The following is a 25,369-nucleotide window of genomic DNA, read 5'->3' as shown; positions in this document are numbered from 1 at the left end:
AATAAAATAAAATAAAATAAAATAAAATAAAATAAAATAATAAATTTAAATTTTTTTTTAAAGAAAGCATAATGCTAGGATTCATTCTGATTAGTCTCCATGCTCATCTGGCAACACACAGTGAAAAGTAGAGAGTGTGTGACTATAGTGTCACTCTAACTTGTGTTTAATAGAGTCAAACAGTATGAAATGGTTTTCTTTTTCTTCAATTGCTACATTCTTTCATGCTCTCTTGAGTCTTTCTTCCCCACACTATTTATCTTGGGCAACTTCTGTAACTTTCTGGTCACTTTGCTATTTTATAGCCCAGGCTAGTCAAGTGGGAGTGTTTCAGGCATCCAACAAGGGTCCTCCAGTTGCAGCTTCCTGGGGTGAGAGATCCACTCTGGCTCAACCTCTTCCAACCTTTGTGTTTAGATCTCCTTGTGGTCTCTTGCTATTTGGATCCCCTCATCCAGAAAGCATTCCTCTTGAATAGAATACAGGCAGAAAGGCCTATGGTCAGGCTTTCTTCTGAAGTGTGCCATTAACTCATGGAACAATCATGCTTTTAAGGGGTTTGTAATTAGTTGCTCTAAGAGAAAAATTTGAAATTTTCAGTGGTTTAACCCAGAAGACATTTATTCCTTTTTAAAATAAAGCCCAAAGAGAATGTCCTTGGATTGATGATGATGTCTTCTGATACCCTGGCTCCTTCTGTCTTACAGCTCTGCCCTCCTCTAAAGCCCTGGAATTCTCAGCATTCAGCTTTGGAGGAAAGAGGGCACAGGATGTTTATACTGGCTAGGCCTGCAAGCAGTGTATTAACGCTTTCTTCACAATCCACTAAAAGATCACAGTCACATGCTCACGTCTAGCTGTAAGAAAGGCTGGACACTATAAGCTAGCCATGTGCCTAGGACGAAAAAGGAAATGCTTTGGTGATATCACAGTCTCTGCTATAGGGTTGTTCTCCTCTTCTTCTACCACCTTCCATGGCAGGACGGGTGTCATTTAAGAGAATCCCTGGGATCCTCTTAGCCCCTATCATAGAGCACCAACCTATTTCCCCCTGGAGAATCAGACAGAATCCCCACCACACAGAGACACCTTTTTCCCCGGGTGGCCCAGTGGCATGTGGAGCCCAGAAAACAGGTGGCAGTCTCAACATTCAATTAAATGGACCTATTGTTATGTTCCTGAGTGGAGGCAATTTTTTTTCATCCTGAGATCTTTGAACAAGCAAAGCTCAAGTCTGTGAGACTGGGAAATAAAATGTTTGTAAGTGAGATTTAGACATAATAATGAGAGCTGCCATTCTACTCCAGGAATTCTCTTTATGGAGAAACCACCACATGTTATTCACTAGATCAGAGCACCCTGTAGGACATTAACCCAATCTCACAATGATGTCTCCCAATTGCATTTGTAACTGAGTTTTCAAATGGCCGATCCACCCTTCTAGAAGGCCAGTTGCTTCAGGATAATGAGGTATATGGTAACATCAGAGAATCCCGTGGGTATTCACCCACTGGTTGGCCTTTTTTTTTTTCCCTATAAAAGAAGTTTCTTATTCAGAGCAATATTGGGTGGCTTACTACGATGGCAGCAAATATGGCAAAGTAAGTCCATGGGTGGTAGTCATGGCAGGATCATGGTGTGCAGGGAAAGCAAATCTACACCCAGGATAAATGTCTATTTCAGGAGGAAAGAGATCTAATAGAATTGAACTGCAACCAAGTTGCTTCCTGGTCCTCCTTACAGAATGGGAAGAATTTTTTTTGGATTTTGTTGACAATATATAACATATTTCAACATCATGCTCCATTTCATTCACTGCTGAAGCTATAAAGCTTTGAAGAAGTCCCAGGCAAGCAAAATCTCTCTACTCCTATCAGTTTTCAGGATGATTCAATTTTACCACCCCCACTGAGAAAATAACCACAGTGTGTGTTACCAGACCTATGGACTCATTGGGCCCACTGAAAGTGGGCTCAACCCCAAATTCCATTTTCCCATTGACTTCCATTAAACCCCCCTTGTGACCAGTGTACCACAGTGGTGTCTGAGCCCAGGGTTAACTTCAGCTCAGAGCCAGTGACCACATGCCCATCACAACTCAGTTACTGAGTATATGGTGGGAAGAGATAAACCCAAGAACTGAATCTCTACTTAGCTCCCTGATTCCTAGAATGGGAGCATTGTAATAGAAGGAGTCAAGTGGAAGTTAATGGATCCCCTCTCTCTAACAAAATAAACCAAAGGTAATACCATACCAGTGAAGTTTCAGAGAGAGGCCACCATCAAGTGTGGAGATTTTGGAATCTCTCTCTTTGTACGAAGTAACTCTAGTAAATGGCTACAAGACCCTTGCAGAATGGCTGGGGTCAATAGAAGGTCTAATCTCAAAGATTTCAAACCTCTTCCTCTTTCACAGTTACTAGGCATAGGAATTGCCTCAAGTCTTAGAATTTGTTAGTGGCTTGATCTCTATATGGGGTAAGTCTATTGCCAAATCTGTTGAGTTTTTCAGCTCCACAGATCATGGAAAAATTAGTAAACTATCTATTTCAGTCCTAAGAGCTCCGTGATCCATTAGCTACCACCAAAGCTTTCTGCAGGTCACCCCTCTTTGATCACCACTCTGGCCAAGGTGTCTGTTATGATGCCATGCCCACCTTGTCTCTTGAAGTCATATATTGCACATTACCTCTGCCATCCTGGCAGCATATAACCACTGTGACAATTAAGAAGTCCATTTCAAGAGTAGCATCACCATATTCATCACCAGCCTACAGAGAACAACTCCTTGGCACTTAGCAAGAATGCTGGTATATTTCTCAATATGCTAAGGAAAGGAATATTCTCTGGGACACCTAGGGGTGGCTGGGAAGCTGTCTAGTTAAGGTGGATGAACAGTAACAAAATATGAATCCACTTCGACTTCCTACTCCCTAAATTTTTGGGTTCCTTCTACTGTGACTCTCTGGTCTCTCAACTTCTTTCAACACTGGCGACTCTGAAGCCAGTTTTGAGTCAACTGACCAAGCAAACAGAACCAAGAATATCCGGTCAATGCACACAGGCCCAGGCTACACTTGTGTTCCTCCTTACCTGCTATAATCCCCTTAGGATCCATTCAAGCTCATATTCCTCAAAATCGTGCACTTCTTTTCTGTGAGAGACTTCTTATGCTGGATCTGATTTTGTAATTGGCCCCACGGAGGCCACTGAGGTTCAGCACTGGATACAGGTCTAGAGGCAATGATGCTTGGTAAGGTGAGGACATGAAGAGAATTGTCATCCCCTTGCAGGGTAACTCTCCCAATTTGGGGTTACTAGGGTGTCTTCAAGCAAGATTGTTTCAGTCTCAACTGACAGAGGAGGTGCTGCTTTTTTCCAGCCAGGGAGACACAGAGAGCAATTGAGGTTTGGGGATATTCAGGTCATCTGAATCTTCAGTGTCTCAGAAGATTTTCTTGAAAATAGCTCTTTCAGTTTCTTTGCAGCCCCCTCCTCCCGAGGATTCAGACCTGAGTCCCTAATGGGACAAATCCAAATGGCAGCATCATGCTGTGCTCAGAATCGTCCTTCTCATATGATGGCTGAGGCTTCATTACAGGTTCAAGCTTGTCTGCTTGACACTTCCTTCCCTGAAGACAATTTCTCTCCTGGGAGGCATCACGGTGTCTCATGCCCACAGACTCTGGGCAGGCTGACCCCAAGAATCTGCCAGGCACATCTAGACCAGTTAGAATCCCAGAGGTAACCACAGCTCATGCTCAAACCTGGACCTCTGCTACAAAACTTTAAAACAAACCAGTATCTTATCCACTCTCTGGTCAACATAATCAAAGGCATCTCGTGAAAATGTGCAAAGGAAATGTTTGTTTCAGACTGCACTTACAGGGTTGGCACCAAGCCTATAAATACCACTTTTTAAAGGAAAAGTTCACTATGTGAATTTGATACAGTTTTAAAGTTCATTTCTTTTTATGACAGTTTCAGACTGATCTTGTGCAGACTTGTTTTTATGGTCAAATCAAACTCTAAGTGCTGGATTACCTGCCAGAGAAGATAAACGTGTTGTGGTGACTTAATTTTGATGACATATTTATATATTTTTAAATTTTAGTTATCATGGAGAGTTTGCTTATTTTTCCTAACTGAACTAAGCCAGATTTGTGTCTAATAAGGAAGAAGACTCTTCCTAACCCAGTTCAAACTCAGTTACCAAGATTACATGGGCAACAAGGATGTGGGTTCAACTCCCATCAGGTGCTGAACTCATAAATGGCTTGAAGGCCCACTTCACCAGGTGGAGAAGATACAAGGGGATCAGAGTGAGGATTTGGAGAGGAGATGACCGGCAGGCTGTTATTGCCGAGTCCCCACCCTCCTTTGTAAGAGAGGCTGCCACCTTCCAGTCCTAAACCTAATCAAGAGAGACTTGAGTATTAAAAGAGACATCCATGGGACCACCCAGATTGTTGTGAGAGGTGCCCCTGCAGCTGGGAGACACAAGGGGGGCTAGTACCTGACTCATGCTAGAGGAAGGGAAAGCAGGCCATCAGCTGAGGTCTGAGACAGGGGCTGCCTCACTATTTAGGTGACAGAGCTGGGGCATTCCAAGGAGTTTGTCAGGATATGGATGTGAGGGCTTCCTGGGGATACATGTGGGCCAAAGGGAAAAGAACTGGTAGGGGGGTTGTCATTGGGCTTCATACAACAGAGCTGCCTGGAGGAGCAAGGTGACCTCAGCAGGAAGAGTGTAAAAGTGTTCAGAGGCTGTGAATGGTCCTCTTAGGCCATCCTGAATAGACCATATATGCCTGGAGCAAGGGATCCATAGAAGAGGGGCCAGAAGTAAGGGACCTCTGGGGAGCCCATCAAAGTCCCCCAGGAAAGGAAAGTCCATTTTAATCATATACCTGAGCTACTCAGAAACATCAGCTTGAACAATTTGACAGGCCCAGAAAGCATAAAGTACTGCCCCATTCATTACCTTACACTTCCTCCCTACTAACAACTTCGACATTGACAGGAGGCAGACACTGAAGCTAATGAATTGGGGGCTCAGGGCTGGGAGACTGGGAGCAGAAGAGCCATGTCCCTTCCTCCACCACATACTATTTCCGGCAGGAAGCAAGCCCGAGCTGAGAAGGGAAGATTTACACTGAGTTTGGTTTGATCATCACATGTGTATGGCAGTCTCATCACTGAATTGAGACAATATCCCATATATGAAGTAAGAAAGGCCAAATATGTCATGGGCCCCCAAGAATAAGTCAATATTACTTTCACTGCATAAAATGTAAACAAACAGCAGGCGGTAAGTTTAGCCATCACAGAGGTTGCCCTTATTCTTCCTCTCTTTCCCTCTCTCTCTCCCTCTTCTTCCCTCTAACTACCTTATGGGCGTTTATCCAGGATGAAATGTTAACAAGTACCATTATTATCTCTGTAATTCTTCAACCTGTGTGGTCCAGCGCACAAGGTTAAAAAGGATGATGGTGAACAGAGGACACTATGGGGTTTTATTTTTAAGTTGGATAGTTGTTTTAAACATCAGGGTACATGTACCCCTTCAAATGTACAGTCTTGTATGTTTTGGGTAAATACCTAGTAGTACAATTGCTGGATAATAGGGAAGTTCTATTTTAACTTTTTGAGGAACTTCCATACTATCTTCCCCAGTGGCTACACCAGTTGGCATTCCCACCATCCGCGCAAGAGGTTCCCCTTTCTCTGCATCCTTGCCAACACCTGTTGTTTGCTCTGCTGTTAATATTAGCCATTCTGACCGATGTGAGTTGATATGTAGTATTATAGTTTGATTTGTATTTTCCTGATGATGAGTGATGTTGAGCACCTTTTGATGTGTCTGTTGACCATCTGTATATCTTTTTTGGAGAAATATCCGCTCATGTCTTCTGCCCATTTTTTAACTGGATTATTTGTTTTTTGGGTATTCAGTTTTATAAGTTCTTTATATATTTTGGATACTAACCCTTTGTCAGATATGTCATTTGCAAATATCTTCTCCCATTCCATAGGTTGCTTTTTAGTTTTGTTGACAATAGCCAATTTATGGAAAGAGCCCAAATGTCCATCAGTTGATGAATGGATAAAGAAAATGTGGCGTGTGTGTGTGTGTGTGTGTGTGTGTGTGTGTGTGTGTGATGGAATATTACTCAGCCATAAAAAAGAATGAAATCTTGCCATTTGCAATGACATGGATGGAGTAAGAGAGTCTTATGCCAAGCGAAATCACCCAGTCAGAGAAAGACAAACCACATGATTTCACTCATATGTGGAATTTAGGAAACAAAACGGGGTAAAAACAGAGAGGCAAACTAGGAAACTGACTCTTAAAGAGAACAAACTGAGCATTACTGGAGGGGAGGTTGGTGGGGTGATGGGTTAAATGGGTGATGAATATTAAGGAGGGCACTTGTGATGAGCACTGTGTGTTACATGTAAGAGATGAATCACTAAATTCTACACCTGAACTAATTTTACACTATATGTTAACTAACTGGAATTTAAATAAAAACTTGAGAAAGAAAAAGAATTTGGATAGCTGTTTAACCTGTCAGAATGACAGAAGGTTGAGAACTACTATAAACAATGATTTTATTATTAATAAATGGAATTATTTATTTATTTATAAAACAATGATTTATTATCATCTTGGATTTTTATTTATAAGAAATGTCATTTAGCCTCAGCAAAGATCTGGCTGTCTACATACCCAGCCACTCAAAGCATGTTTTCATCTTCCTTCCCATTTAATCTGCAAAATTACCCACAAGTTTTTCCGAGACTCAGAAGATGAGATTCAGCATATGCCATAATTTCTAGAGCAACCCTCTTGACTCTAAGACTATCTTAATATTTTCTTAAAGGACACCAAAATAGTGATGGGTAGGGGCCAAAGTAGAATGGCATATGTTTTGCCACTTAATATCTTTGACTTAATTTTTCTCACAAAGGAATGAAAAGTTGTTCTCTCCATCCCCTTCCCCCACCCCATTGCACCCTATTTCTCAGCCAAATCAGCCAAAATTTTAAATTAAAATGGTAAGGAGATACCATAAGAGAGAAGCTACCCTGCCTATGTTTCACTTTAGAATAAGATGGTGTGGCCAGAAAGAGGGAGCTCTGCCTACCATCGGTACCAGGGCACTAGAAAGCAGAGTTTATAGACGTCCAAGTTGTCTGGTGTTGATCCTGTGTGCCCCAGGCCGGCCATTCTCATGCCCTCCCAGGTCCCAGATCAAGCAAAGCCACCGTGTGAAGGTAACACCTGAGTGTCAGGTTTACCAGATCAAAAATGATTTTGGTAATAAAACAATGTAGGTCTATTATTTCACTCATATGTGGAATTTAGGAAACAAAACGGGGTAAAAACATGCTTAATGTTTAAATATGCTTAATGTTTAAAATAAAATATGCTTAATGTTTAAAATAAAACTGAAGACTTGAAGAAATTTCACACATTGGGTCCTGCCTGCATAACTCCAAGGGATCTTTATTCAGTACATTTCTGCAGAAAAGTTTGAGGGGCAAGTTGCTACCATATGTGAAAGTTTATGACGGAAAAGAAAAGCATCTCAAAAGCTATCAGTCCCTCAGACCTTCACCAAAATGTAACCTCATAATAACTACCATGTATCTACTCCCTCTGTATACCCTGTCATTCCACCTCCACATTAATACCCTAGGACCTGAACACAATCATCCTCAGTTTAAAAGTGAAAAGGCTAAAACTTTAAAAGGTTATCTAACAGGTCCAAAGCCATATGAGTAAGTAAAAATTTCAAACTACACCTGGCTGATTGCAAAGCCCATTCTCTTAGCTAGAACGCTCTGGCTACTTCTATCTGGTGGCATATTGGTTTGCTATTCCCACACCAACTGGAGAGGACTGCCTCAGACAGCCAGGGATGCGGTGGCAGGTGGCTTGGTGTCTCGCAGGGCAATTGCAATAACAGTCTTTCATCAAACAGATAAAGTGCCAAAGTCATTTCTCTTTAGTTATAAGCAGTGGGAAATGTCGTGCGTGCAGACAGCAATCTGTTGAGCTATGAAAAGTGGCGGTTCATTCTATTTTTTAGAAAGTTTCCACAAAAACAAATATTCCTCAGTTGGTGGGAGCATTTCAAGACATGGAAAATTTCAAAGCACTTGCTTATAGAATTTATGACCTAAGTTTCGTGATGCCTCCTATCTTGTTCTTAGGAGTTTTTCAAATTTGTAGAGTGTGGCTTACTCTAATTGTATTAGAAGAATCGAAGATCCTATAAAACTGACCTGCAGCCTAAACAGATAAAACCAGGGACGACAGATACAACCAGAGAAAGAGTCGTGAAAGATTATTTATTTTGCTAAAATCTTATTTTAGAGATTTTTTCCATATGATTAGATGCAGTTTAGTTTTTTAAAAAACTAAAAGGCTGTCTTACATAAACAAAGGTGCCTAGCCAACACAAGGAAATTGTTTTAAAGGTTTGAATTAAATATGCATGCTATATATTTCTTCTTTTAAGCAATTACACTATTCACTCTGGCCTGGGAGGCTTTCTTCCTAATGATATTAAAACGAGGAAAAAGATTCATTGGCATGAATATGATATTTAACTGTTCAAATTAAAAGCAGACCTCAAAGCAGTCTTTCAAAGAAAGTATTTGAAATAACTTTTCTATGAACTAAGCTGGTAATGACTTGGGGGAGAAAAACCACCTCTCTGTCCTTTTTCCACTCCTATCCAACTACTCTGGGCCAAGGTATTCCCTGCTAATCATACATATTTTATTTTCATCCAACTTACCAGGCACCTTAATTTAAAAAAGAATCCTATAGTAAAGTACTTACTCAACACGATGAAAGTTCCCTTGCTTGTGCAATTTCTATTTCATGACAGCCTTCACTTTATACAGTTCTTTTCATCTCCTTACTTTAAGGGTTTTCTTTAGACTATAATTATTCTTGAGACTCCGGGTTAACACAACCATTAAATCTTGGATAGGTGGATGATAAATTGGAGGCTAACAAGTTGTACTGATCTTATTCCGAGAATTCATCTTGTTTGAACTCAATCACCATAAAGCAACATGAAGAAATCTCTACATTCTGGAAAGTAACACACACACACACACACACACACACACACACACACACGTGCATGCACATACACATAATTATACTGCCCCCCCAAATCTAAATATTATAAAACATTGTGGATTGTCTCTTGAAAATAATTAATTTCTATTGGCTCTTGACAGGTGATTTTGGGAAAAATTTCTAAATAAGACATGTCATAGTTTACAAATTGCACATTTGGTGGCTTTAACCATTTCAAAAAGATCTTCATCTTCCCCTCCATCTCTCCAATGGGAAATCATTGATTGGTGTTCCTTTAAAGTAAAGATAACACGGAATGCAAAGGGCTTTTCTTTTCTATAAATACAAATCCTTAAGTAAGATTATTTTCATCTTCATTTTCAAAAATGACACTTCAGAACTTTATCAAAAATTCCAGAGCAAGCAACATAGAGATTATACCCAATTCCCTCTTTTCCCATATAGCTGAAACTGCATTTTATAGATATTTCAGTCCATATCCATCAAAAATTCTGGGACAAAATCCCTGTATTGGGGACCTTTAATGCTGATCCTTTGCATCTTAATTAATGGTTGCCCATGACCTGATGCACCAAATATTGCACATCTGGCATTATTTGTAGTTGGCTGAGATTCAATTAATTGAAATTTTTTGCTGTTGCTAAAGAAAACGTGAAACAGTATTTATAACCCTGGATACCTGATGTTTATTTACAGTCATCTGAAATAAATTACAGATCCATGACAGAGTTGCAACATCTTCTAAGGTCGGGATGTCAGAAGCACTTGACTCTCAAAGATTCCTTTAAAGTGTTTAAATATATATCTATACATATATATGATGTACCTTTATTTTTTCTTCCTAAGAAAAAAAAATGCTCATTTTACAAAAAAAATTCTACTGTGTTTTGGAAAAAAATAATCAGTCACATTAAAGCCCATTAATCAGTTGCTAATCAAATAATTCCAAATCCTTCAAATGGAACTATAGCTGAGTTTGACAGTACTTTATAGGACTAAATTATATTTTGGCTTAGTTTTAATATACAGGGAAACTCATTTCATAATTGGTAGGTGTGCAAACATGCTGGCACTTCAGGTTCTTATTTTATTAGGAAAAATTCATTAGAAAATTCTCTTTCCCCCGCCAGCTGAAATTGCAGAGCAAGTCAGTGGCATGCTTACGTATCAAACACACCTTTTTCTAGATATAAGGTTTTCTTCTTTAAAAGAAAAATAATAAATATAAGAAAAAGTTTTTGGTTTTGCTTTTTATGTGGGCTGCCTTTTACCATATTTTGACTTCATGCTTTTTACTGATATTAATTGTCCAAAGACTGTGGATTAGAATACGTGCTCTTCTGGGGCGCCTGGGTGGCACAGCGGTTAAGCGTCTGCCTTCGGCTCAGGGCGTGATCCCGGCGTTACGGGATCAAGCCCCACATCAGGCTCCTCCGCTATGAGCCTGCTTCTTCCTCTCCCATTCCCCCTGCTTGTGTTCCCTCTCTCGCTGGCTGTCTCTATCTCTGTCGAATAAATAAATAAAATCTTAAAAAAAAAAAAAAAAAAAAGAATACGTGCTCTTCTTGCACTGCCTAAGATCAGCTCTCTGTAAGCCATGAATGAACTTACCAAAAGGGATACTAGCTCATAGTCAATGCCTGTTAACATGGCAACATGGTGAGTGTTTTAGATACTGTATCATATTTAATTTTTATAACAAACTGTCTCTGCAGGCCTGAACTTCAAGTGAGAGACCCAAGGGAGACCTGATCCTCAGTCACTGTCGTTTTCCCACACCAGCACAGGTTGTGGCTTCTTACAGGACTGGAGAAATTTGGTGATCAGTTTCAGTAATATGCGAATAAAGGATAAGAGTGTGGGTTATGCTATTTAAGAGAAAAATATTCTTAATTATGGTAGTGATCGTTAATGGGATATGTGCATTTTCTTTCTCCAAAAGATTTCAAAATTCTTTCGGGTACTGCTCCTTCTGATTTTTCATAAAGCTCCTGAGATAGGGCATATCCCAGAAAGACTGATTTCATCTTGTTTTTCTAGTAAATTATCAAATGCCTTCCAATATCAATCTTTACTAACACAAGCAGTCATGGTTTATATTAGTAGACAGGAAAAACTGGGATTCTAAAAAAATAAAGTCCAAAAGTTGATGGTATATTAAAATTGGAACCAAGAACTCAATATCATGAAAATTTTCTTTGTCTACACTTTACACTTTTTCTATTAAAAAGTATTTATCTGTAGCTTGAAATATTAAAAGGCCATATTAGTACCATCTGAACATTTTGATCATCTACCATGGAATAAACAAATAGATGCACCAAATTGAAAAGTGCTTGATTTGATGACTGGAGAACATCAGGCAACAATGCACAATTATTTTGAACAACAACTTCCAGTGGGAATTAGCTTTCCACTGGCCTTCATTGTGTTCCGGTGCCCCATTGTTTATAATTACACATGCACACTGTAACAGCACAGTCGTTAAATCAGAAATTGAACTTCTTTGACAACTGCAGTAAAACTTGACAAAAGATGAATGTGATTTTTTTTTGTTTCCCTTCTTCTTTCACTTATTTAAACATGTATTAATTAACTTGTTCTGGCAAGTGTTTAGTAAACATTGAACAAGGGCATTTCTTTAGTGGTATAATTAAAATTCCCTTTTAAAATGTTTTGCATGTTATTTTATGCGCAATTTGACTCAAGTAAACAGAGGTTCTAATTAAAGTTTTTAAATGAAGGCAATCAAAATTGATAAAACATCCAGCAACCCATTCAAGCACATTGTCTTCCTGTCTGTGCAAGTTTAATTTGATGGTCAGTTAACATTAGCCCGGATTAGTTAAGATGCCACTACCGGCACAGACCTCCTTCGACTTCAGTCAGTCTCAGGGAATAAATCTTTAAACGTTGCAGTGCCCCTTTAAGTTGTTATACAGTATTTATTCAATTAAATGTCTTCTAAGTTATTACACCAGGATATTATGAGAAGCATCTAATTTAGGTTATGAATCCTCTGCAAATAAAGTGTTACGTGAAACACGCTGAATGAATGAAGCTATCCAAACATCAAGTCCAGGTTCGATTACTTTTTCCCATTATCACTTGATATAAAGGGTTACACCTCTGTAAACAATGCTACCCTTTCGGGTGAGAATAGCATGTAGTTTTCAGCGCTAACAGGCCAATGTCCAAAGCACATAAAAACATCTAGATCATTATCCCTTTTTGCTTGCTCCCGCTCTCTTTCTTTCTCTCTCTCCCTTCCCCACCGTGTGTGTGTGTGTGTGTGTGTGTGTGTGTGTGTGTGTAGTGGGAAAGGTGAAGAGAGATGGAAAAAGAATTCATTTTGCCTGGAATGCATTGATTGACCTGAAGTGAAAGATATTTTAAGGAAAGCTTCAAACTCCCCATCTGTAAATTATTCATACAATTTCCTTTTAGTGATGCTGTAAACAACTCCAAAAAGCAAAGCTATAAATACAAGAATTGTTGGTAATTAATAAGTGACTTACAGGCTCCCAAGATCACCGATGTCTCTAATGATCTTTTTTAATTAGCAAGGATTAAAACAGATTCCTCGGGGTCATTTCTTCAGACCCCTGGGTTCTGTACCTTAGCTGTCCGGAGCTGGGAGCAGATAGTCATCCCCTCTGACTCTGCACCTTAGAACCGAGCCACTCTGCAGCTTCTGGAAAAGTAAAAGCGAAATGAAATGTAACCCTGACTCCGGGGGCGGCTGACTAAAGCGGGCGGGAGGGGGGGGGGCGTTACTTAGCCAGTCGGCAGGGCTCTCACACTAAGCTACCTTTACAATCTGCCTTTTATTATTTTAGTCGTAAATGTGATAGTTGAGTCTCCATCTAACACTGCTTTGTTTTATTTCTGAATTTCTTTGGAACTTGAAAGAGAAACGGGGTGCTATTTATCAATTGCCTCCACTGAGACCCCGAAATTTACTCTTCCCAATTTGAAGATGAGAAAATTGAAGCACACCCTGTCAAGTCACTTGACTAACAAGTATTGACGCAGGGATCCAAACGGGTGCACGGGCTCGAGGGTGCTTCCGACCACAATGCCGTTCCATCCCCGGTATTAGCACACCCGTCCTAATTTCATACAGAAGCTCAGAGAGACGGAGAAGCTTGCCTGAGATAAAATGGGAAGAGAAAGAAACACAACGGGACCCCAAACCCAGCCCTTCTAAAGACAACCAGAGCAACTTTTCACAGTCACGGTGCTCAGATTTATCCTACAAATCCATGCCTTCTCAAACATTCAGAACTTTCTTAAACATTCAGAACTTTCTTAAACATTCCGGATCACCATCGTAAATACTCGTTGCCGGATTTGCAACACAGTAATACCCACAAGTGCTGCACAGAATTCCTATGCTCATCCTGACAGTCAGGAGTCCTACTGTCATTAATTCAGGCACTTAGTCATTCTCACACTCAGGCGCCTGTGCACCCATCCATACGTGCACTTCTGTTACAAATGCTTATCTACCGTCATTATGCCCAGGCAGCGCTCTCGGCGGAAGAACACAGAGCATCTCTACTCCCCCAGGCCAGCCCCTGACTCCATCCTTTCTGTCTTTAGTTCTTCTGCTGGCTGTTTGTAGCCGCTCTCTCTGCCCCTTTCCGCCACCCCCTCCTACTAATATGGGTACTCCAGCCTCCAGCTCTCCTTACACCATCCTTTAATTTGCTGAGGATTTAGAAACCTGGTGATAAATTTGTTCAAATTTTGTCTGAAATGAGAGTAAATAAAACCTAGATGCTGTTTCCATGAGCAAAATACAAGTGAGATAGTGAACGTTATAGTTAAGAAGGAGCCTCTAGATTAGCGGGGCTTTATCCAGCTTCCGCCAACCACTAGCTGTGCACCCTTGGGCAAAGGATCCAGTCCCTCAAAACCTGTGTTTCTCATCTCTAAAGCAGAGGATAAGGATGACAGTCTCCATCTCAGAGGATTGTCGTTTAAGACTTACAAGTTGATAAAGCATTTATCCCATTACGTGGCACAGAGCAAACCTCTGCTTGCTGTTCTTATTTAGCTTACACACTCTGTCACAACTATTTTTACCTCCAGAAACCTGTATTGCTGTGACAATATTAGTGAAGTCACGAAGACTCCATTCTAAGGTCACAGCTGTACTGAGCACTGATCATGGGCTGTGATTCCTCAGGGTATGGTCAGAGCAAAGACTGCAGAACGTGTGCTGAGGCTCCGATCTGGCTTTATTACACAGTCGTGGTGTGACCTTGAATGAGTTACTCCACCTCTCCAAGCTTTAGGTTCTCATTTGCAGAAATTATGAGAAGATTCTGCACCTCACAAGATGGGCATGAGAATTAGATTATGACATGTTTGTGGTGTACTTAGCACAGGGCTAGCACAGAGCAAGGTCAGGGATGGAACACGGCAAATTCACTCGTGTTATTATTTATGAGTGAGACTTCATGTCATCGATAAAAGGCTTAGACATTGTATCAGGAAAAATAAATACAACATCTCCACTCGTCATTAACACTTTGCACCAGTAGGAGTCTTTAAAAATCATCTGCAATACTCCAAGTTTCACAGTGATATATTGATAAACCCAACCACATGACTCCTTTTACAATTTAACAAAGTTAAATCTGTTTTGAACTCCTCACACCCACTAAGGAACCCTTGCCTCCTGCCGGCCAGTAGCTCCCAGCCAATACACTCAGGCTGCCCTTTCATTGAGCTATTGAAAGAAGAACAAACTCACTGAAAATCCTCACACTAATGGGCAAGTAGGTTTTGACATCTTGCAGTCTTCTTGAAGCTTCATTGTCTTAAATGGCTCTGCACCCAAAAGAATTAATGGAGCTGCCAAAGAGCCTAACTTACAAGCAGGGTGTAATATGAAACCAAGTCTTTCATACATTTCTGCAACCTAGACATATAGTTTGCTACAGAAATTGTTTACAATTCTTGCTATGAATATCTAATTAAAGGTGTAAAGTGCATTCTCTTCTCCTTTGTTTCCCTGCGTAAATCTTTTGGGAAAACACAGCCTCCACAAGCCCAGACACCCTCAGGAGCCAGGCAATACGCATAAAGGAATGAAGCAAGCACTTGAATGGCATCATTAAGGATTGGTGGGGATGTACCCCCAGAGCTTTGGGAGGGAGCTCCCTCCACTCCAGAAATTTTTAAAAAGTCGGCAGAACTTCTGCTGTTTCAAGTTAATGCAGAAATGAGCAAGCCCAGGGGCGCCTGGGTGGCACAGCAGTTAAGCGTCTGCCTTCGGCTCAGGGCGTGATCCCGGCATTATGGAATCGAGCCCCACATCAGGCTCCTCCGCTGTGAGCCTGCTTCTTCCTCTCCCACTCCCCCTGCTTGTGTTCCCTCTCTCGCTGGCTGTCTCTATCTCTGTCGAATAAATAAAATCTTTAAAAAAAAAAAAAAGAAATGAGCAAGCCCAGATCTTGAAAGATGGGTGGCTGATTTCAGTTTAATGGTAAAAGGCAAAACAAGAAATGCTAAGATGCAAACTCTGCCCCTAGGATGGCCAGGGTGTGTCCTCTGCTAAGACATTTTTTTTTTTTTTTTTTTTTTTTTTTTTTTACAGTTGAGGTCATTGTGGCCATCTTAATGTTAAGACCTCAGATGAACTCATTCATTTTATCCTCACGGCCATCCTATGGAGTAGATGCTATTAATATCATTCCATTTTATAGACAAACAAACTGAGACCCGCCTTGATCCCCAGCCAGTAGGGTTGAGCTTCTAATCCAGACACGTGGTGTCCAGAGTCTGTTCTTGACCATACTCTGATACTTCCTCGCAGAATGAAACAGGTTGGAACTTTTTCCCCATGTGAAAAAAGACCTTTTTCCTCTGATTCAAGATTTGGGTTTTTGCTTTTTTTAGGTTTTTTGTTTTGTTTTGTTTTTTGTGGGTTTTTTTTGTCTTTTTGTCCCAAAGGGGTATTTCAAATTAACAACTATTCCTTGAGCCTCAACTACACATAAAACACCATTTTATGTGCTGTAACACATTTGATTTTATCTTCATTAATGCAATGTGTGGAATATGATTTTAGAATGAGGGTAATACTGTTAAAATAGCTTCATCTGGAAATACATCAGTTTGCAAACAGATTGGCATATTATCCACAAATATAAACATTTACAAAAAAAAAAATCAGGCATCATTTGATGACTGTTGCCGTAATGATTCATTGGCACAAGAGAAATGCTACGTGATGAGAGATGCCAAAGCTGTTTGACACATTTCAATGGAGTTCATTACACACATGAAACAGACCCAATTTTACTCAACAGTGACTTTGACATTTACAGAAAAATGAAATGGAGGTTTAGAAATGAAGACTTCATGTGAAATCTCTACCAAAAATTTTAAATTGGTTCTGTCCTTATGCCACCACTTCTAGAAGATCAGCCATGTTCTATAGACTTTATTCACAGCAGGTGTCAGTTTATTCATAACAAAGTTTCTTGGGAGATCGGATAATTGATCTTGAATAAACTTAATTGGTTGTAAAACTCTTCTCTCAAAATAAAGAACATCTGTATTTTTAAATATTTACTTGTAAAAAGGCATGTATACCTTTGGCTTCGCTCTGTTTAGTTCATTCTGATTTCACAGTTCTGCTTCTTGAATTTGCTAGGTTTTAATGGAGTAAATACCATCTTCATTCCCATGGCACCCAAAAACTGTGGGACTAGAGCAATTTCAGGCTTAGAGTTGGAATACAATAGAGTCAAGAGAAATGTTCAATAGTTGTAAATAACCAGTTGTTTTCTACTTCATTAATGATATAATGTGAGAAAATGTCCCAAAACTTTATAAGGGATTTATAGTACATATTCTAAAGCATCGTTAATGGGGTATGCCAAAGGGTTAGGATGGCTTCTGTGTAGATGATATTTTCAGAAATGTTTTTTGTGAGCAGCATGACGCAAAATACCATGTTACAACGTTTATATGCAACACCATTTATTTGAAGAAACAATTTCCTACCACATTTTAAAACATTCTCTTACTATGATAAATGGTTAAACTATATTAATAATGTTGCCTTATTGAATGCTTACTGTGCTTTCAATGCCCAAGTTAAGGCTCTGCATATCAAAAAATGAATGCACTTGGTTTAATTTGTAAGCCTAGATAGCATTATAGTATCATTGCACTGATTAGAATTAATCAAGAATACCAGAACAAATGTGTGCTGAGTCTGAATTCTAAAACTTTAAAGTAATTATATTGCTTTTAAATCTGCCTAATATTTACTTGTTTGTCTGTAAATAGTATAATAAAATCAGTATCTCAAAACCAGATAACACAGTTGAGTCATTCAGACTGTTATCAAACATAAGTCACTAGAGAAGCAATTCAATCAATAGAGAAGTTTCCTAATTAGCATATTAATTATTTGCAAATAAAAGGTGATTCCAAAGTACTCTAGGGAACTTGAAGACATTGTAGTTTGTCTTATCATTCTATATATCCCTATGAAATATTTTTACACTGTTAATTTTCAATAATCTAAGGGAAAAGGTTTTGCTAATCAAAGGAAAACTTTAGCCCAGCTTCTGCATTAATTATCACATATTCTAAACTGGTAGATCATGAATTAATGAGGCCTAGGCTCCTCCTGAATGGCATGCATTACATAAGAGCTGGACTTGACTATGTGTTCTTGTGAAGTTGGAAGTATATATGCATATTGGCTGCCAGGGAAATAAAGTTACAAAGTATGCAATTATCAATGCGATGTGGGCTTGCTCCACTATCCATAAACATCTTAATTACCTTCTACACATCACTACAAAGGGGCTTCTGTAAAGATTCAAACTATTTTTCTGGATCAACCACTTTTGCATATCAAATTTCAGAGCATACAAATGATTGCCTATAAGAAACAGAAATTCCCTCCAAAAAGCCAGATGCCAGCAAAAAAAGAAAATAAAAAGTAGAGACGTGGTCTATTAAGTAATCTTTTAAATCCGTTGCTAAGCTGTCATTAGGCTGCAATTAGGCAGCTCAAGTTTTATTTTTATAGTTTTTGATATTTCTAACTGATTTGCTCTTAGTGCCATGAGGGGATGGGGGCAGAAGGTGCAATATCTACTTTGTTTAGCATTCTTTCCCCTCCCACTCTCTAATCTTCTGGTTCTTTCCTGATTGAATACCATGCCTGCTATTTTAAAATTCAGTGTCTATGCATGCCATATTTCTTTGTCCTTTTGGTTTACTTCTTGACATCCACAAAATGAGCCAGCATAACTGATTACTACTTGCCATGTGGTTCCCCTGTATTTTGACTGCTCAGAAGTCAGCAGCTTTCCCATATTTGTCAAAGTGGTGCTAGAGCATCCTAAGAATCCTATTTTTTGCACCTAAGGTTATGTACAGAATATTTTTTTTCATTTCATATTTTTTAGATTAAGTAAAATCTAAAATATATATACATCCCTCATTTAAACTTCATCAAATTCTTATCCCATATAACAGTAGTATAATAACAGTATGTTAATTACAAGAAGAAATGTTTGTCCAGTACCATTTTTACAAGGTCAAAATTACTATGTTGAAGCTAGTTCTGTTTTTTTTTTCATGTGAATAAAGTAAAGATGATTTTTAAAACCTTAACATAACAAAAGGGAAAGGGGAAAAAAAACACAGATTTTATGAATGAGTCCATCCTCCAGTGAACTTTCCTTTTTGCCCACATTCTTCATGCAGTCAGTGGGCATAAAGCTTCTGCCTCTTCTGTTTTTACACTGTTACTGTGAAATCCTGAATTGTAGTCTACACAGAGGAAAACGATTAGCAAATGACATAATTCTGATTTTTAAAGTGTTTCTAGTTTTTAATTTTAAAAGAATCTGACTCGCTCAAAAATGCTTCTAGAAAAATAAAAAAGTATTCAAGCATAAGAGGGAAAACTACACTATCTTTTGCAGACTTTTGTACTGTGCTATAGATGGATTCTTCACATGCAATACATCACAGTAACAATAACAGTAGTAATAACTGCTGATTATAATAATAATAATAGCAGCTGATACTTATTAATACCTTACTAAGGTGCCAGGAGCTGTTATAAGTGCTTTGCATGTAATGGCTTAATCCTTATAACACCCTATGAGGTAGTTACTGTCATTATCCCCATTTACAGAGGAAGAAACTAAGGCATGGTGAGATTAAGCATTTTCCCAAATTCACAGCAACTAACAGACAGAGCCTGGATTTAAATGCAGGCAGTCTGTCTCCGGCACTGATAATCTTCACCACTATGCAATCCTCCCTATTATGAAGTATTAAATGAGAATTGCTAAGTTATATACTCAACAGTTCAGAGTTCATTTGGAGTTTTTAAACTATGAATTTCACACCGAAGTCTATCCCTCTAAAAAGCTAACACTAAATGTGAATGGATCATAGTAATTTTAGTAATTTTGCATATTGAGTTTTTAACAAGGACACACCCTGCCAAGCTGATACAAATGAGCTGGGTTATAGCAAATCTAGATGTTCTAGCATACTTGGAAACGATGCTTAAATTTGCATCACTTTAAAAGCTCATTACCAACTAAGCAAAAAAAAAAAAAAAGAAAGAAAAGAAATACTTGACATTTTGGTATCTGTGATATTAAAAAGAACTAATATTTAATATTCAAGTGGCAACAGCTTGTAGAGTTTCCACACAACGCCCACAGGGATCGATTTTTCTTTAAAATGGCCTTTAGGAGTCTGCCTTTTAAACAGCTGACACCTCCATTCTCTGAATCCCTCTTTCCTGCCAGCACCATGGGGCACACACTGAGTGCAGCAGCAGACATGTAATTCTTCACTGCAGGATTTGTCTATGCAAATAATGGAGAATATGAGAAATTAAGAAAAATGTAATTTCCAATGAATCAACCTCAGTGTAATCTCTACTACTAAAAATGAATAGATGTCTTTAGAGGGCTTTTCTCCATATGCTCCCTCAATCCCCTTTATATACTATTCACAAGAAGAGAAGACTCGTCGTGGCCTAATTGATCATCAGTTATTCCAGACCTGTACCAAGGCCACCTAATGACAAGTTACGGTTGCCTGGCATTTTTCCAGCATGACTAATTGTCACAGTACTAATTTACTCACCTGTGGAATTTTCAACTTCCCCAGCCTGCTGTCAGGGAGATGCATAGTAATGGAATAAAGGTTTAAAAATGCTGAACACTATGAAATATTTCACTGATATTGCAGTAGAAAGCTTTCACTAACCCATGTGTTCGGTGGCTATGATTACTCATTGCTGGGGTAAGAAAAAAAAAATCAAAACACTGGTCATATGTACATTTACCTGGTAGAATAATAGGAGACAAGTGAACAAATTTTTCTGACATAGAGGAAAAAATAATTCTGATCAGATTACCTAAAACATGTTTCTTTTGTCTGCATTTATTTAATGCACATATCAAAGTTAATTACTAGTGTGTTCTATATCACAAAGCACTTCATTTTTGTGTTAGTATTATTTAAGAAAATATTTTTCCCATATTGAATGGTACGCCGGAAGAGTAATTTGTTGGATTTTTTTTTTCAAGAAATGTGGAAAAGTTTAGGACGGAGATATAGGTATGTATGACTCTAATTACATGAAATAGTAAGCCACATTGTAACATCTTTGCTAGACAATCTGGCCCAAGGATTTTTTTAATGCGAGGTTCTGTTCTTGAAAATTAGTATTTGTCCTGGAAAATTATTACACATAAGTATAAGAGCTGACTTTTCTGGAGATCCTGTCATCGACTGCGCTTACTGTGATACTGAGATATATTTGATGCACCTGTGAAAATTACATAGAAACCGTTTGACCAATTTTTATACATATGCTTGCTTACGATACAACTAAAATTTAGAGATGAAAGCCCAGGATTTCCTAAAGAAATTTAAATAAAATTGCTCATTTAACTCCTATATTCTGTTATATATAAATTCTGTAGGTTGCTCATTCACCATAGTGTTATTAGGTTGTATGAGGGGAAAAACCTTCCCGGCCAAGTTTGAGAAACCCTTTATTAAATGTAGGCTGGCATCACTGTTACAAAATTTCACTTCAGAAAAATCAGTACGCAAGCATGCATTCGGAAGAGAAGGAGACGTGTGGTCTTTTCCAGGTACTTGACCCAGACCCGTCTGTCCCAACACATCTCTCAAGCCAAGAGTCTGCAGAACAGGCTCTGCGTTGGCTTACGCTGACACATCACAGGTACTCAGTACATTCTAGTGAAACTTCAACATTATCCACTTTCAATCGAACTGAAATTGTGTGTGATATTCTTTGCCTCAGACTTGTTCATGAGGATAAATATGCAAATGAAATCCAAAACACAGACTCGTTCCTTCCAACCAGATCTCAGCCCACATACTCGAGAGGAAAAAAGAGTAGTGAAATAATCCACTCTGGCATGTTGACCTACAGCAACGCAATGACTTAAAATAGGACTTTTAAGTGATAGAAAAGGAGAAGGGAAAACAGCAGCTTCCGATTCGGCACATGCCTTCCATTTAGCATATCTGAAAGAACGCTTTCCTCATTTCAAAATTGATAGCCAACTTATTTTTGTTGTTCTGCTATTCAAATTTCTGTCCTCTTTTTCCAGAGCTTATTTGCACTAACACTGAATTTTAAGCATCTCTAAAAATGTTTGATATGTTATTATTCTTTCCAGATACCCTCTGAAAGCCAAGCAAAGAACACTAAGGAAGAGAGGAGGAACGATGCTGGAAACCGTGCAGTGAAAAAAGACATTTCAAGGAGCAGGGTACCCACTATCCAGAGACTGGACTGTGGCATCAGAATGAGAACTTACCGGTACTTCTTGCTACTCTTTTGGGTTGGTCAGCCCTACCCAACTTTCTCAACCCCGTTATCTAAGAGGACTAGTGGTTTCCCGGCAAAGAAAAGGGCCCTGGAGCTCTCTGGAAACAGCAAAAATGAGCTGAACCGTTCAAAAAGGAGCTGGATGTGGAATCAGTTCTTTCTCCTGGAGGAATATACGGGATCTGATTATCAGTATGTGGGCAAGGTAGGATTCCATTGGGTGCTTTGACATTCTGGTTTTAAAGCCTGAAGAAATTACTTCTAATAAATAGACGGGGTGGATGTGAACTATTCCCCCAATACAGTAAGAATTGTTGCTTATCTGGTAAGACTTTTTTTTTTCTTCACTTGAGTAGTTTCGGGAAGAAGACTGTAGCAAGAAGCTGAGAAATGTTAGCAATGCAAAAAGAAAGAAATGCTTCCGTTGAAAAAGAAACGCCTACAACCATCCACATAGGATTATCATAAATCCTTTAATTTTTACTTTAGCTTGAAAAATGTGGTCTGGCTATTCTATAAAGTAGGATGTATTAAAAATAGGAATAGAGCGATTAAGCTGTAAGGGAAGGAAGGTTCCTTTCTCTCATTCTGAAAGCAAACATTCTGAGCGTCAGTTCCCTGGCCAGGTTCAAATTAAATACTTCTGAACACTGCTCCCCTCCCGTGCCATCCGTTCTGTTACCAAATGGAGCCCTTTGTCCTCAAAACCCACCACTGCCTCAGATTTGGTTGCTGTTACTGTGCTGCTGCTATTGGGTTTGTCTTATCCCAAATAATTGGTAAGAGCCAGGCATTTCCAAAGCTTGTGATTTAATTGTGGCAAGGTTCACAAGAGAGAAAAATGGTTATGTAGAGGTGCTATTTCCAAATATCATCTGACCATTTTACTGACTCTAGAAAGTTGAATGAGGAGACATCACTTATTATAGCCCTTAGAGATTACTGGAGCTGAGTCAGGGAAACAGCTCAGTTATACTGTCATCGTGCGTTTCACTGAAATTTTATCATCAGCTACATTCTTGTTGCAGAATATCTGCATACTGCAACAAGGGGGAAAAAATTGAGACACAGATTTGTACTTTGTAGGTTCTGTGTTTCATAATATGATATTGATAAGAATGGTAATTGTCACATACCCTTTACTACGTAGAGAATGAACATAATAGAAATGATAAAATGTCTTTGTTTATGATTTTGAAACGACTGTATCAGGATATCACGCAAATAGCATAAATTTTGCAGATGCCAAGGGCTGTATGTTCACATTTCAATCTGTTATCAAATATCCCTAAATAAGAAGGTGCGGAATAGTCTCTTCAAGTATTTACTACTATAAAAGAAGGAAAGCCATCCATGGCTTGGGCTGAGGTAACCAGGCATCGTTCCAATGAATGAATTATTAATGTGGAATAAAGTAGGAGAGGAAGTATTCAGTGAAGGGGTGAACATCAACACAGATCCCCAAGGGTTTAGCCTTGTATTTGATGTGAAATTCACACGCTGTGTGACTGGTGAAGAAAGACAGTCCACTTACTTGTACTTCACTGCATTTCCTTGTGAAATGTGACTGGCAAGCTCTACATTAATAGAATAATGGTTGTAAATAATAATAATCATCTTACACTCTTTAAAGCACTTTCTATAATACAAATAACACCATTGTCATAGAAGATTAAATTGTTTTAAATGCTTTGTCTAAATAATTGATTCCCTTTTTTTTTTTCCTTTCTGCTTTTTCTTCTAAAATTCTGATGCCATTTTATATCAAAACTACCACGTGTTCTTAAAGAAAGGCTAGGATATTTCAGGATGCTAGAAGCAAGAATGGATAAGACCGCATAGGAATCAGTTTTACCGTGATAATTGTGAAAGGTAATATTGCCATAGGGAAAAGTTTCGGGCTGCGGACTCAAGCAGATCTGAGGCCGCATCGCTGCCCTGCCATTGGTGTGGCCCAAGGCAGGTTGCTAACCTTCCCAGGCTTTCGTTTCTTCATCTAGAAAATGCAGGCAGCAATGCCTACCTCATAGAGTGTCAGCGTAGTTAAAGTGAGACAAGAACAGGAGCTGGCACATAGTAGGTGCATAAAGATGTTCTTATTATTGGTGAGAAAATCCACTGTACACACTCTATTAAAAATAATCTGTCTGTAATGCACTGAAGCAGAGTATTGATTTTTGTATCATTGCAGAAGTAAAATGAGGTAATTACGGGATCTCTCAGTGGGTAGAAAATGTAGAGGATGGTGGCAAAATCCCTTCCCAATCACAGCTTCAATTTAACCAGTTGGAGGTGAATATTTTATTGGCAGCTACACATATTTCCCTACCTCACCCCCACCTCCTTGAAGTTGTGACACATAAGAGATTATCTGTTAGGAGAAAAAAAAAGGCAAGGGCAATCTTTGAAGTTGTCGTGGTCCCTGCATTGCTCTGACAGATGTGTTTAAGAGGTGTTCTTGCTCTCTTAATAGGGCATTTCCCCGAATCTATCTTTAGGGTTATGTTTTACCAACATGCAAAAGGACTTGAGTATAATGTGTTTTTACCACAATTAAAAATAGACCCAAAAAATGTTTAAGGAAAAAAAAAGTTTGTTCCTCATGTGGCAACAAGTTGGTCCCCTTTTAGGTAGATCTGGAACAAAATATACACCTGATATGGTGATGTGGACCCACGAAGTTAAGAAACTTTTGGAAAAGAACGAGAAAAAACAAGATTAGACTGTAGCAGAGGTTCCAAAACATTTTTGGTACACAGTGCCCTTATTATCTCAAGAATTGTTTTCATGGTGCTCTTAGGACACAAGAAACAGATCCAAACACCTTAATAGCCATTTATGTTCTAACAAATAAGTAGCTCTTTGAAAAAAATACACAGCAATTAACAGAAAAAATAATATTTTAATTTTATTCTTAAATAACCACAGTTTCTTACTTACAGAATGTGGGCATCTACGGGCACTGCACAACTTCTAAGAGTAGACGCTGCCCCTCATTCCCTTTCCACATCGATTTTGCACTGTACTCAGTCACAAGTACTATGGGGAATCCAGCTTTACTGACATGTGACATCGTCAAAAGGAGTGTAGCACCACCTACTGTTGAAACTGTGAACTACACTGAACTAGTAATTCACAAGGAGTCTGACAGAGCCCAAGTGTTGTGTATTTCCCTCAAAATTTAAAAATACTTCCTGGCACCAGGGTGGGTTCCCCAGGATGCCTCAGTATGCACTCTGGAAAGCACTGGACTGTAGCTAGGTCGGCACTTACAGGTGTACAAAGGCCAACAGAACCTTAAATCGTGCTATTAGCCTAATTAAATAACAATTACTTAGAGTCTGTCCTTGGGGCCTGAA

The 25,369-nt window shown here is 38.9% G+C and overlaps 1 protein-coding gene across 2 annotated transcripts in view; it reads left to right on the top strand.

Annotated features, from left to right (window-relative positions):
* CDH6 (cadherin 6) overlaps positions 1-25,369 on the top strand; it is a 120,347-nt gene that overhangs the window by 47,813 nt on the left and 47,165 nt on the right. For both annotated transcript variants that reach the window (XM_008692676.1, XM_040630524.1), the window contains exon 2: positions 21,859-22,215. In XM_008692676.1, coding sequence (XP_008690898.1) covers positions 21,988-22,215 — 228 coding nt within the window. In that variant the 5' untranslated portion in view covers positions 21,859-21,987. The remainder of the gene's footprint in view (positions 1-21,858; positions 22,216-25,369) is intronic.

This window comes from Ursus maritimus, unplaced genomic scaffold (assembly GCF_017311325.1).
Source record: "Ursus maritimus isolate PB19 unplaced genomic scaffold, ASM1731132v1 scaffold_15, whole genome shotgun sequence".
Lineage (NCBI taxonomy): Eukaryota > Metazoa > Chordata > Mammalia > Carnivora > Ursidae > Ursus > Ursus maritimus.
This window is presented reverse-complemented; position numbering and strand designations above follow the sequence as displayed.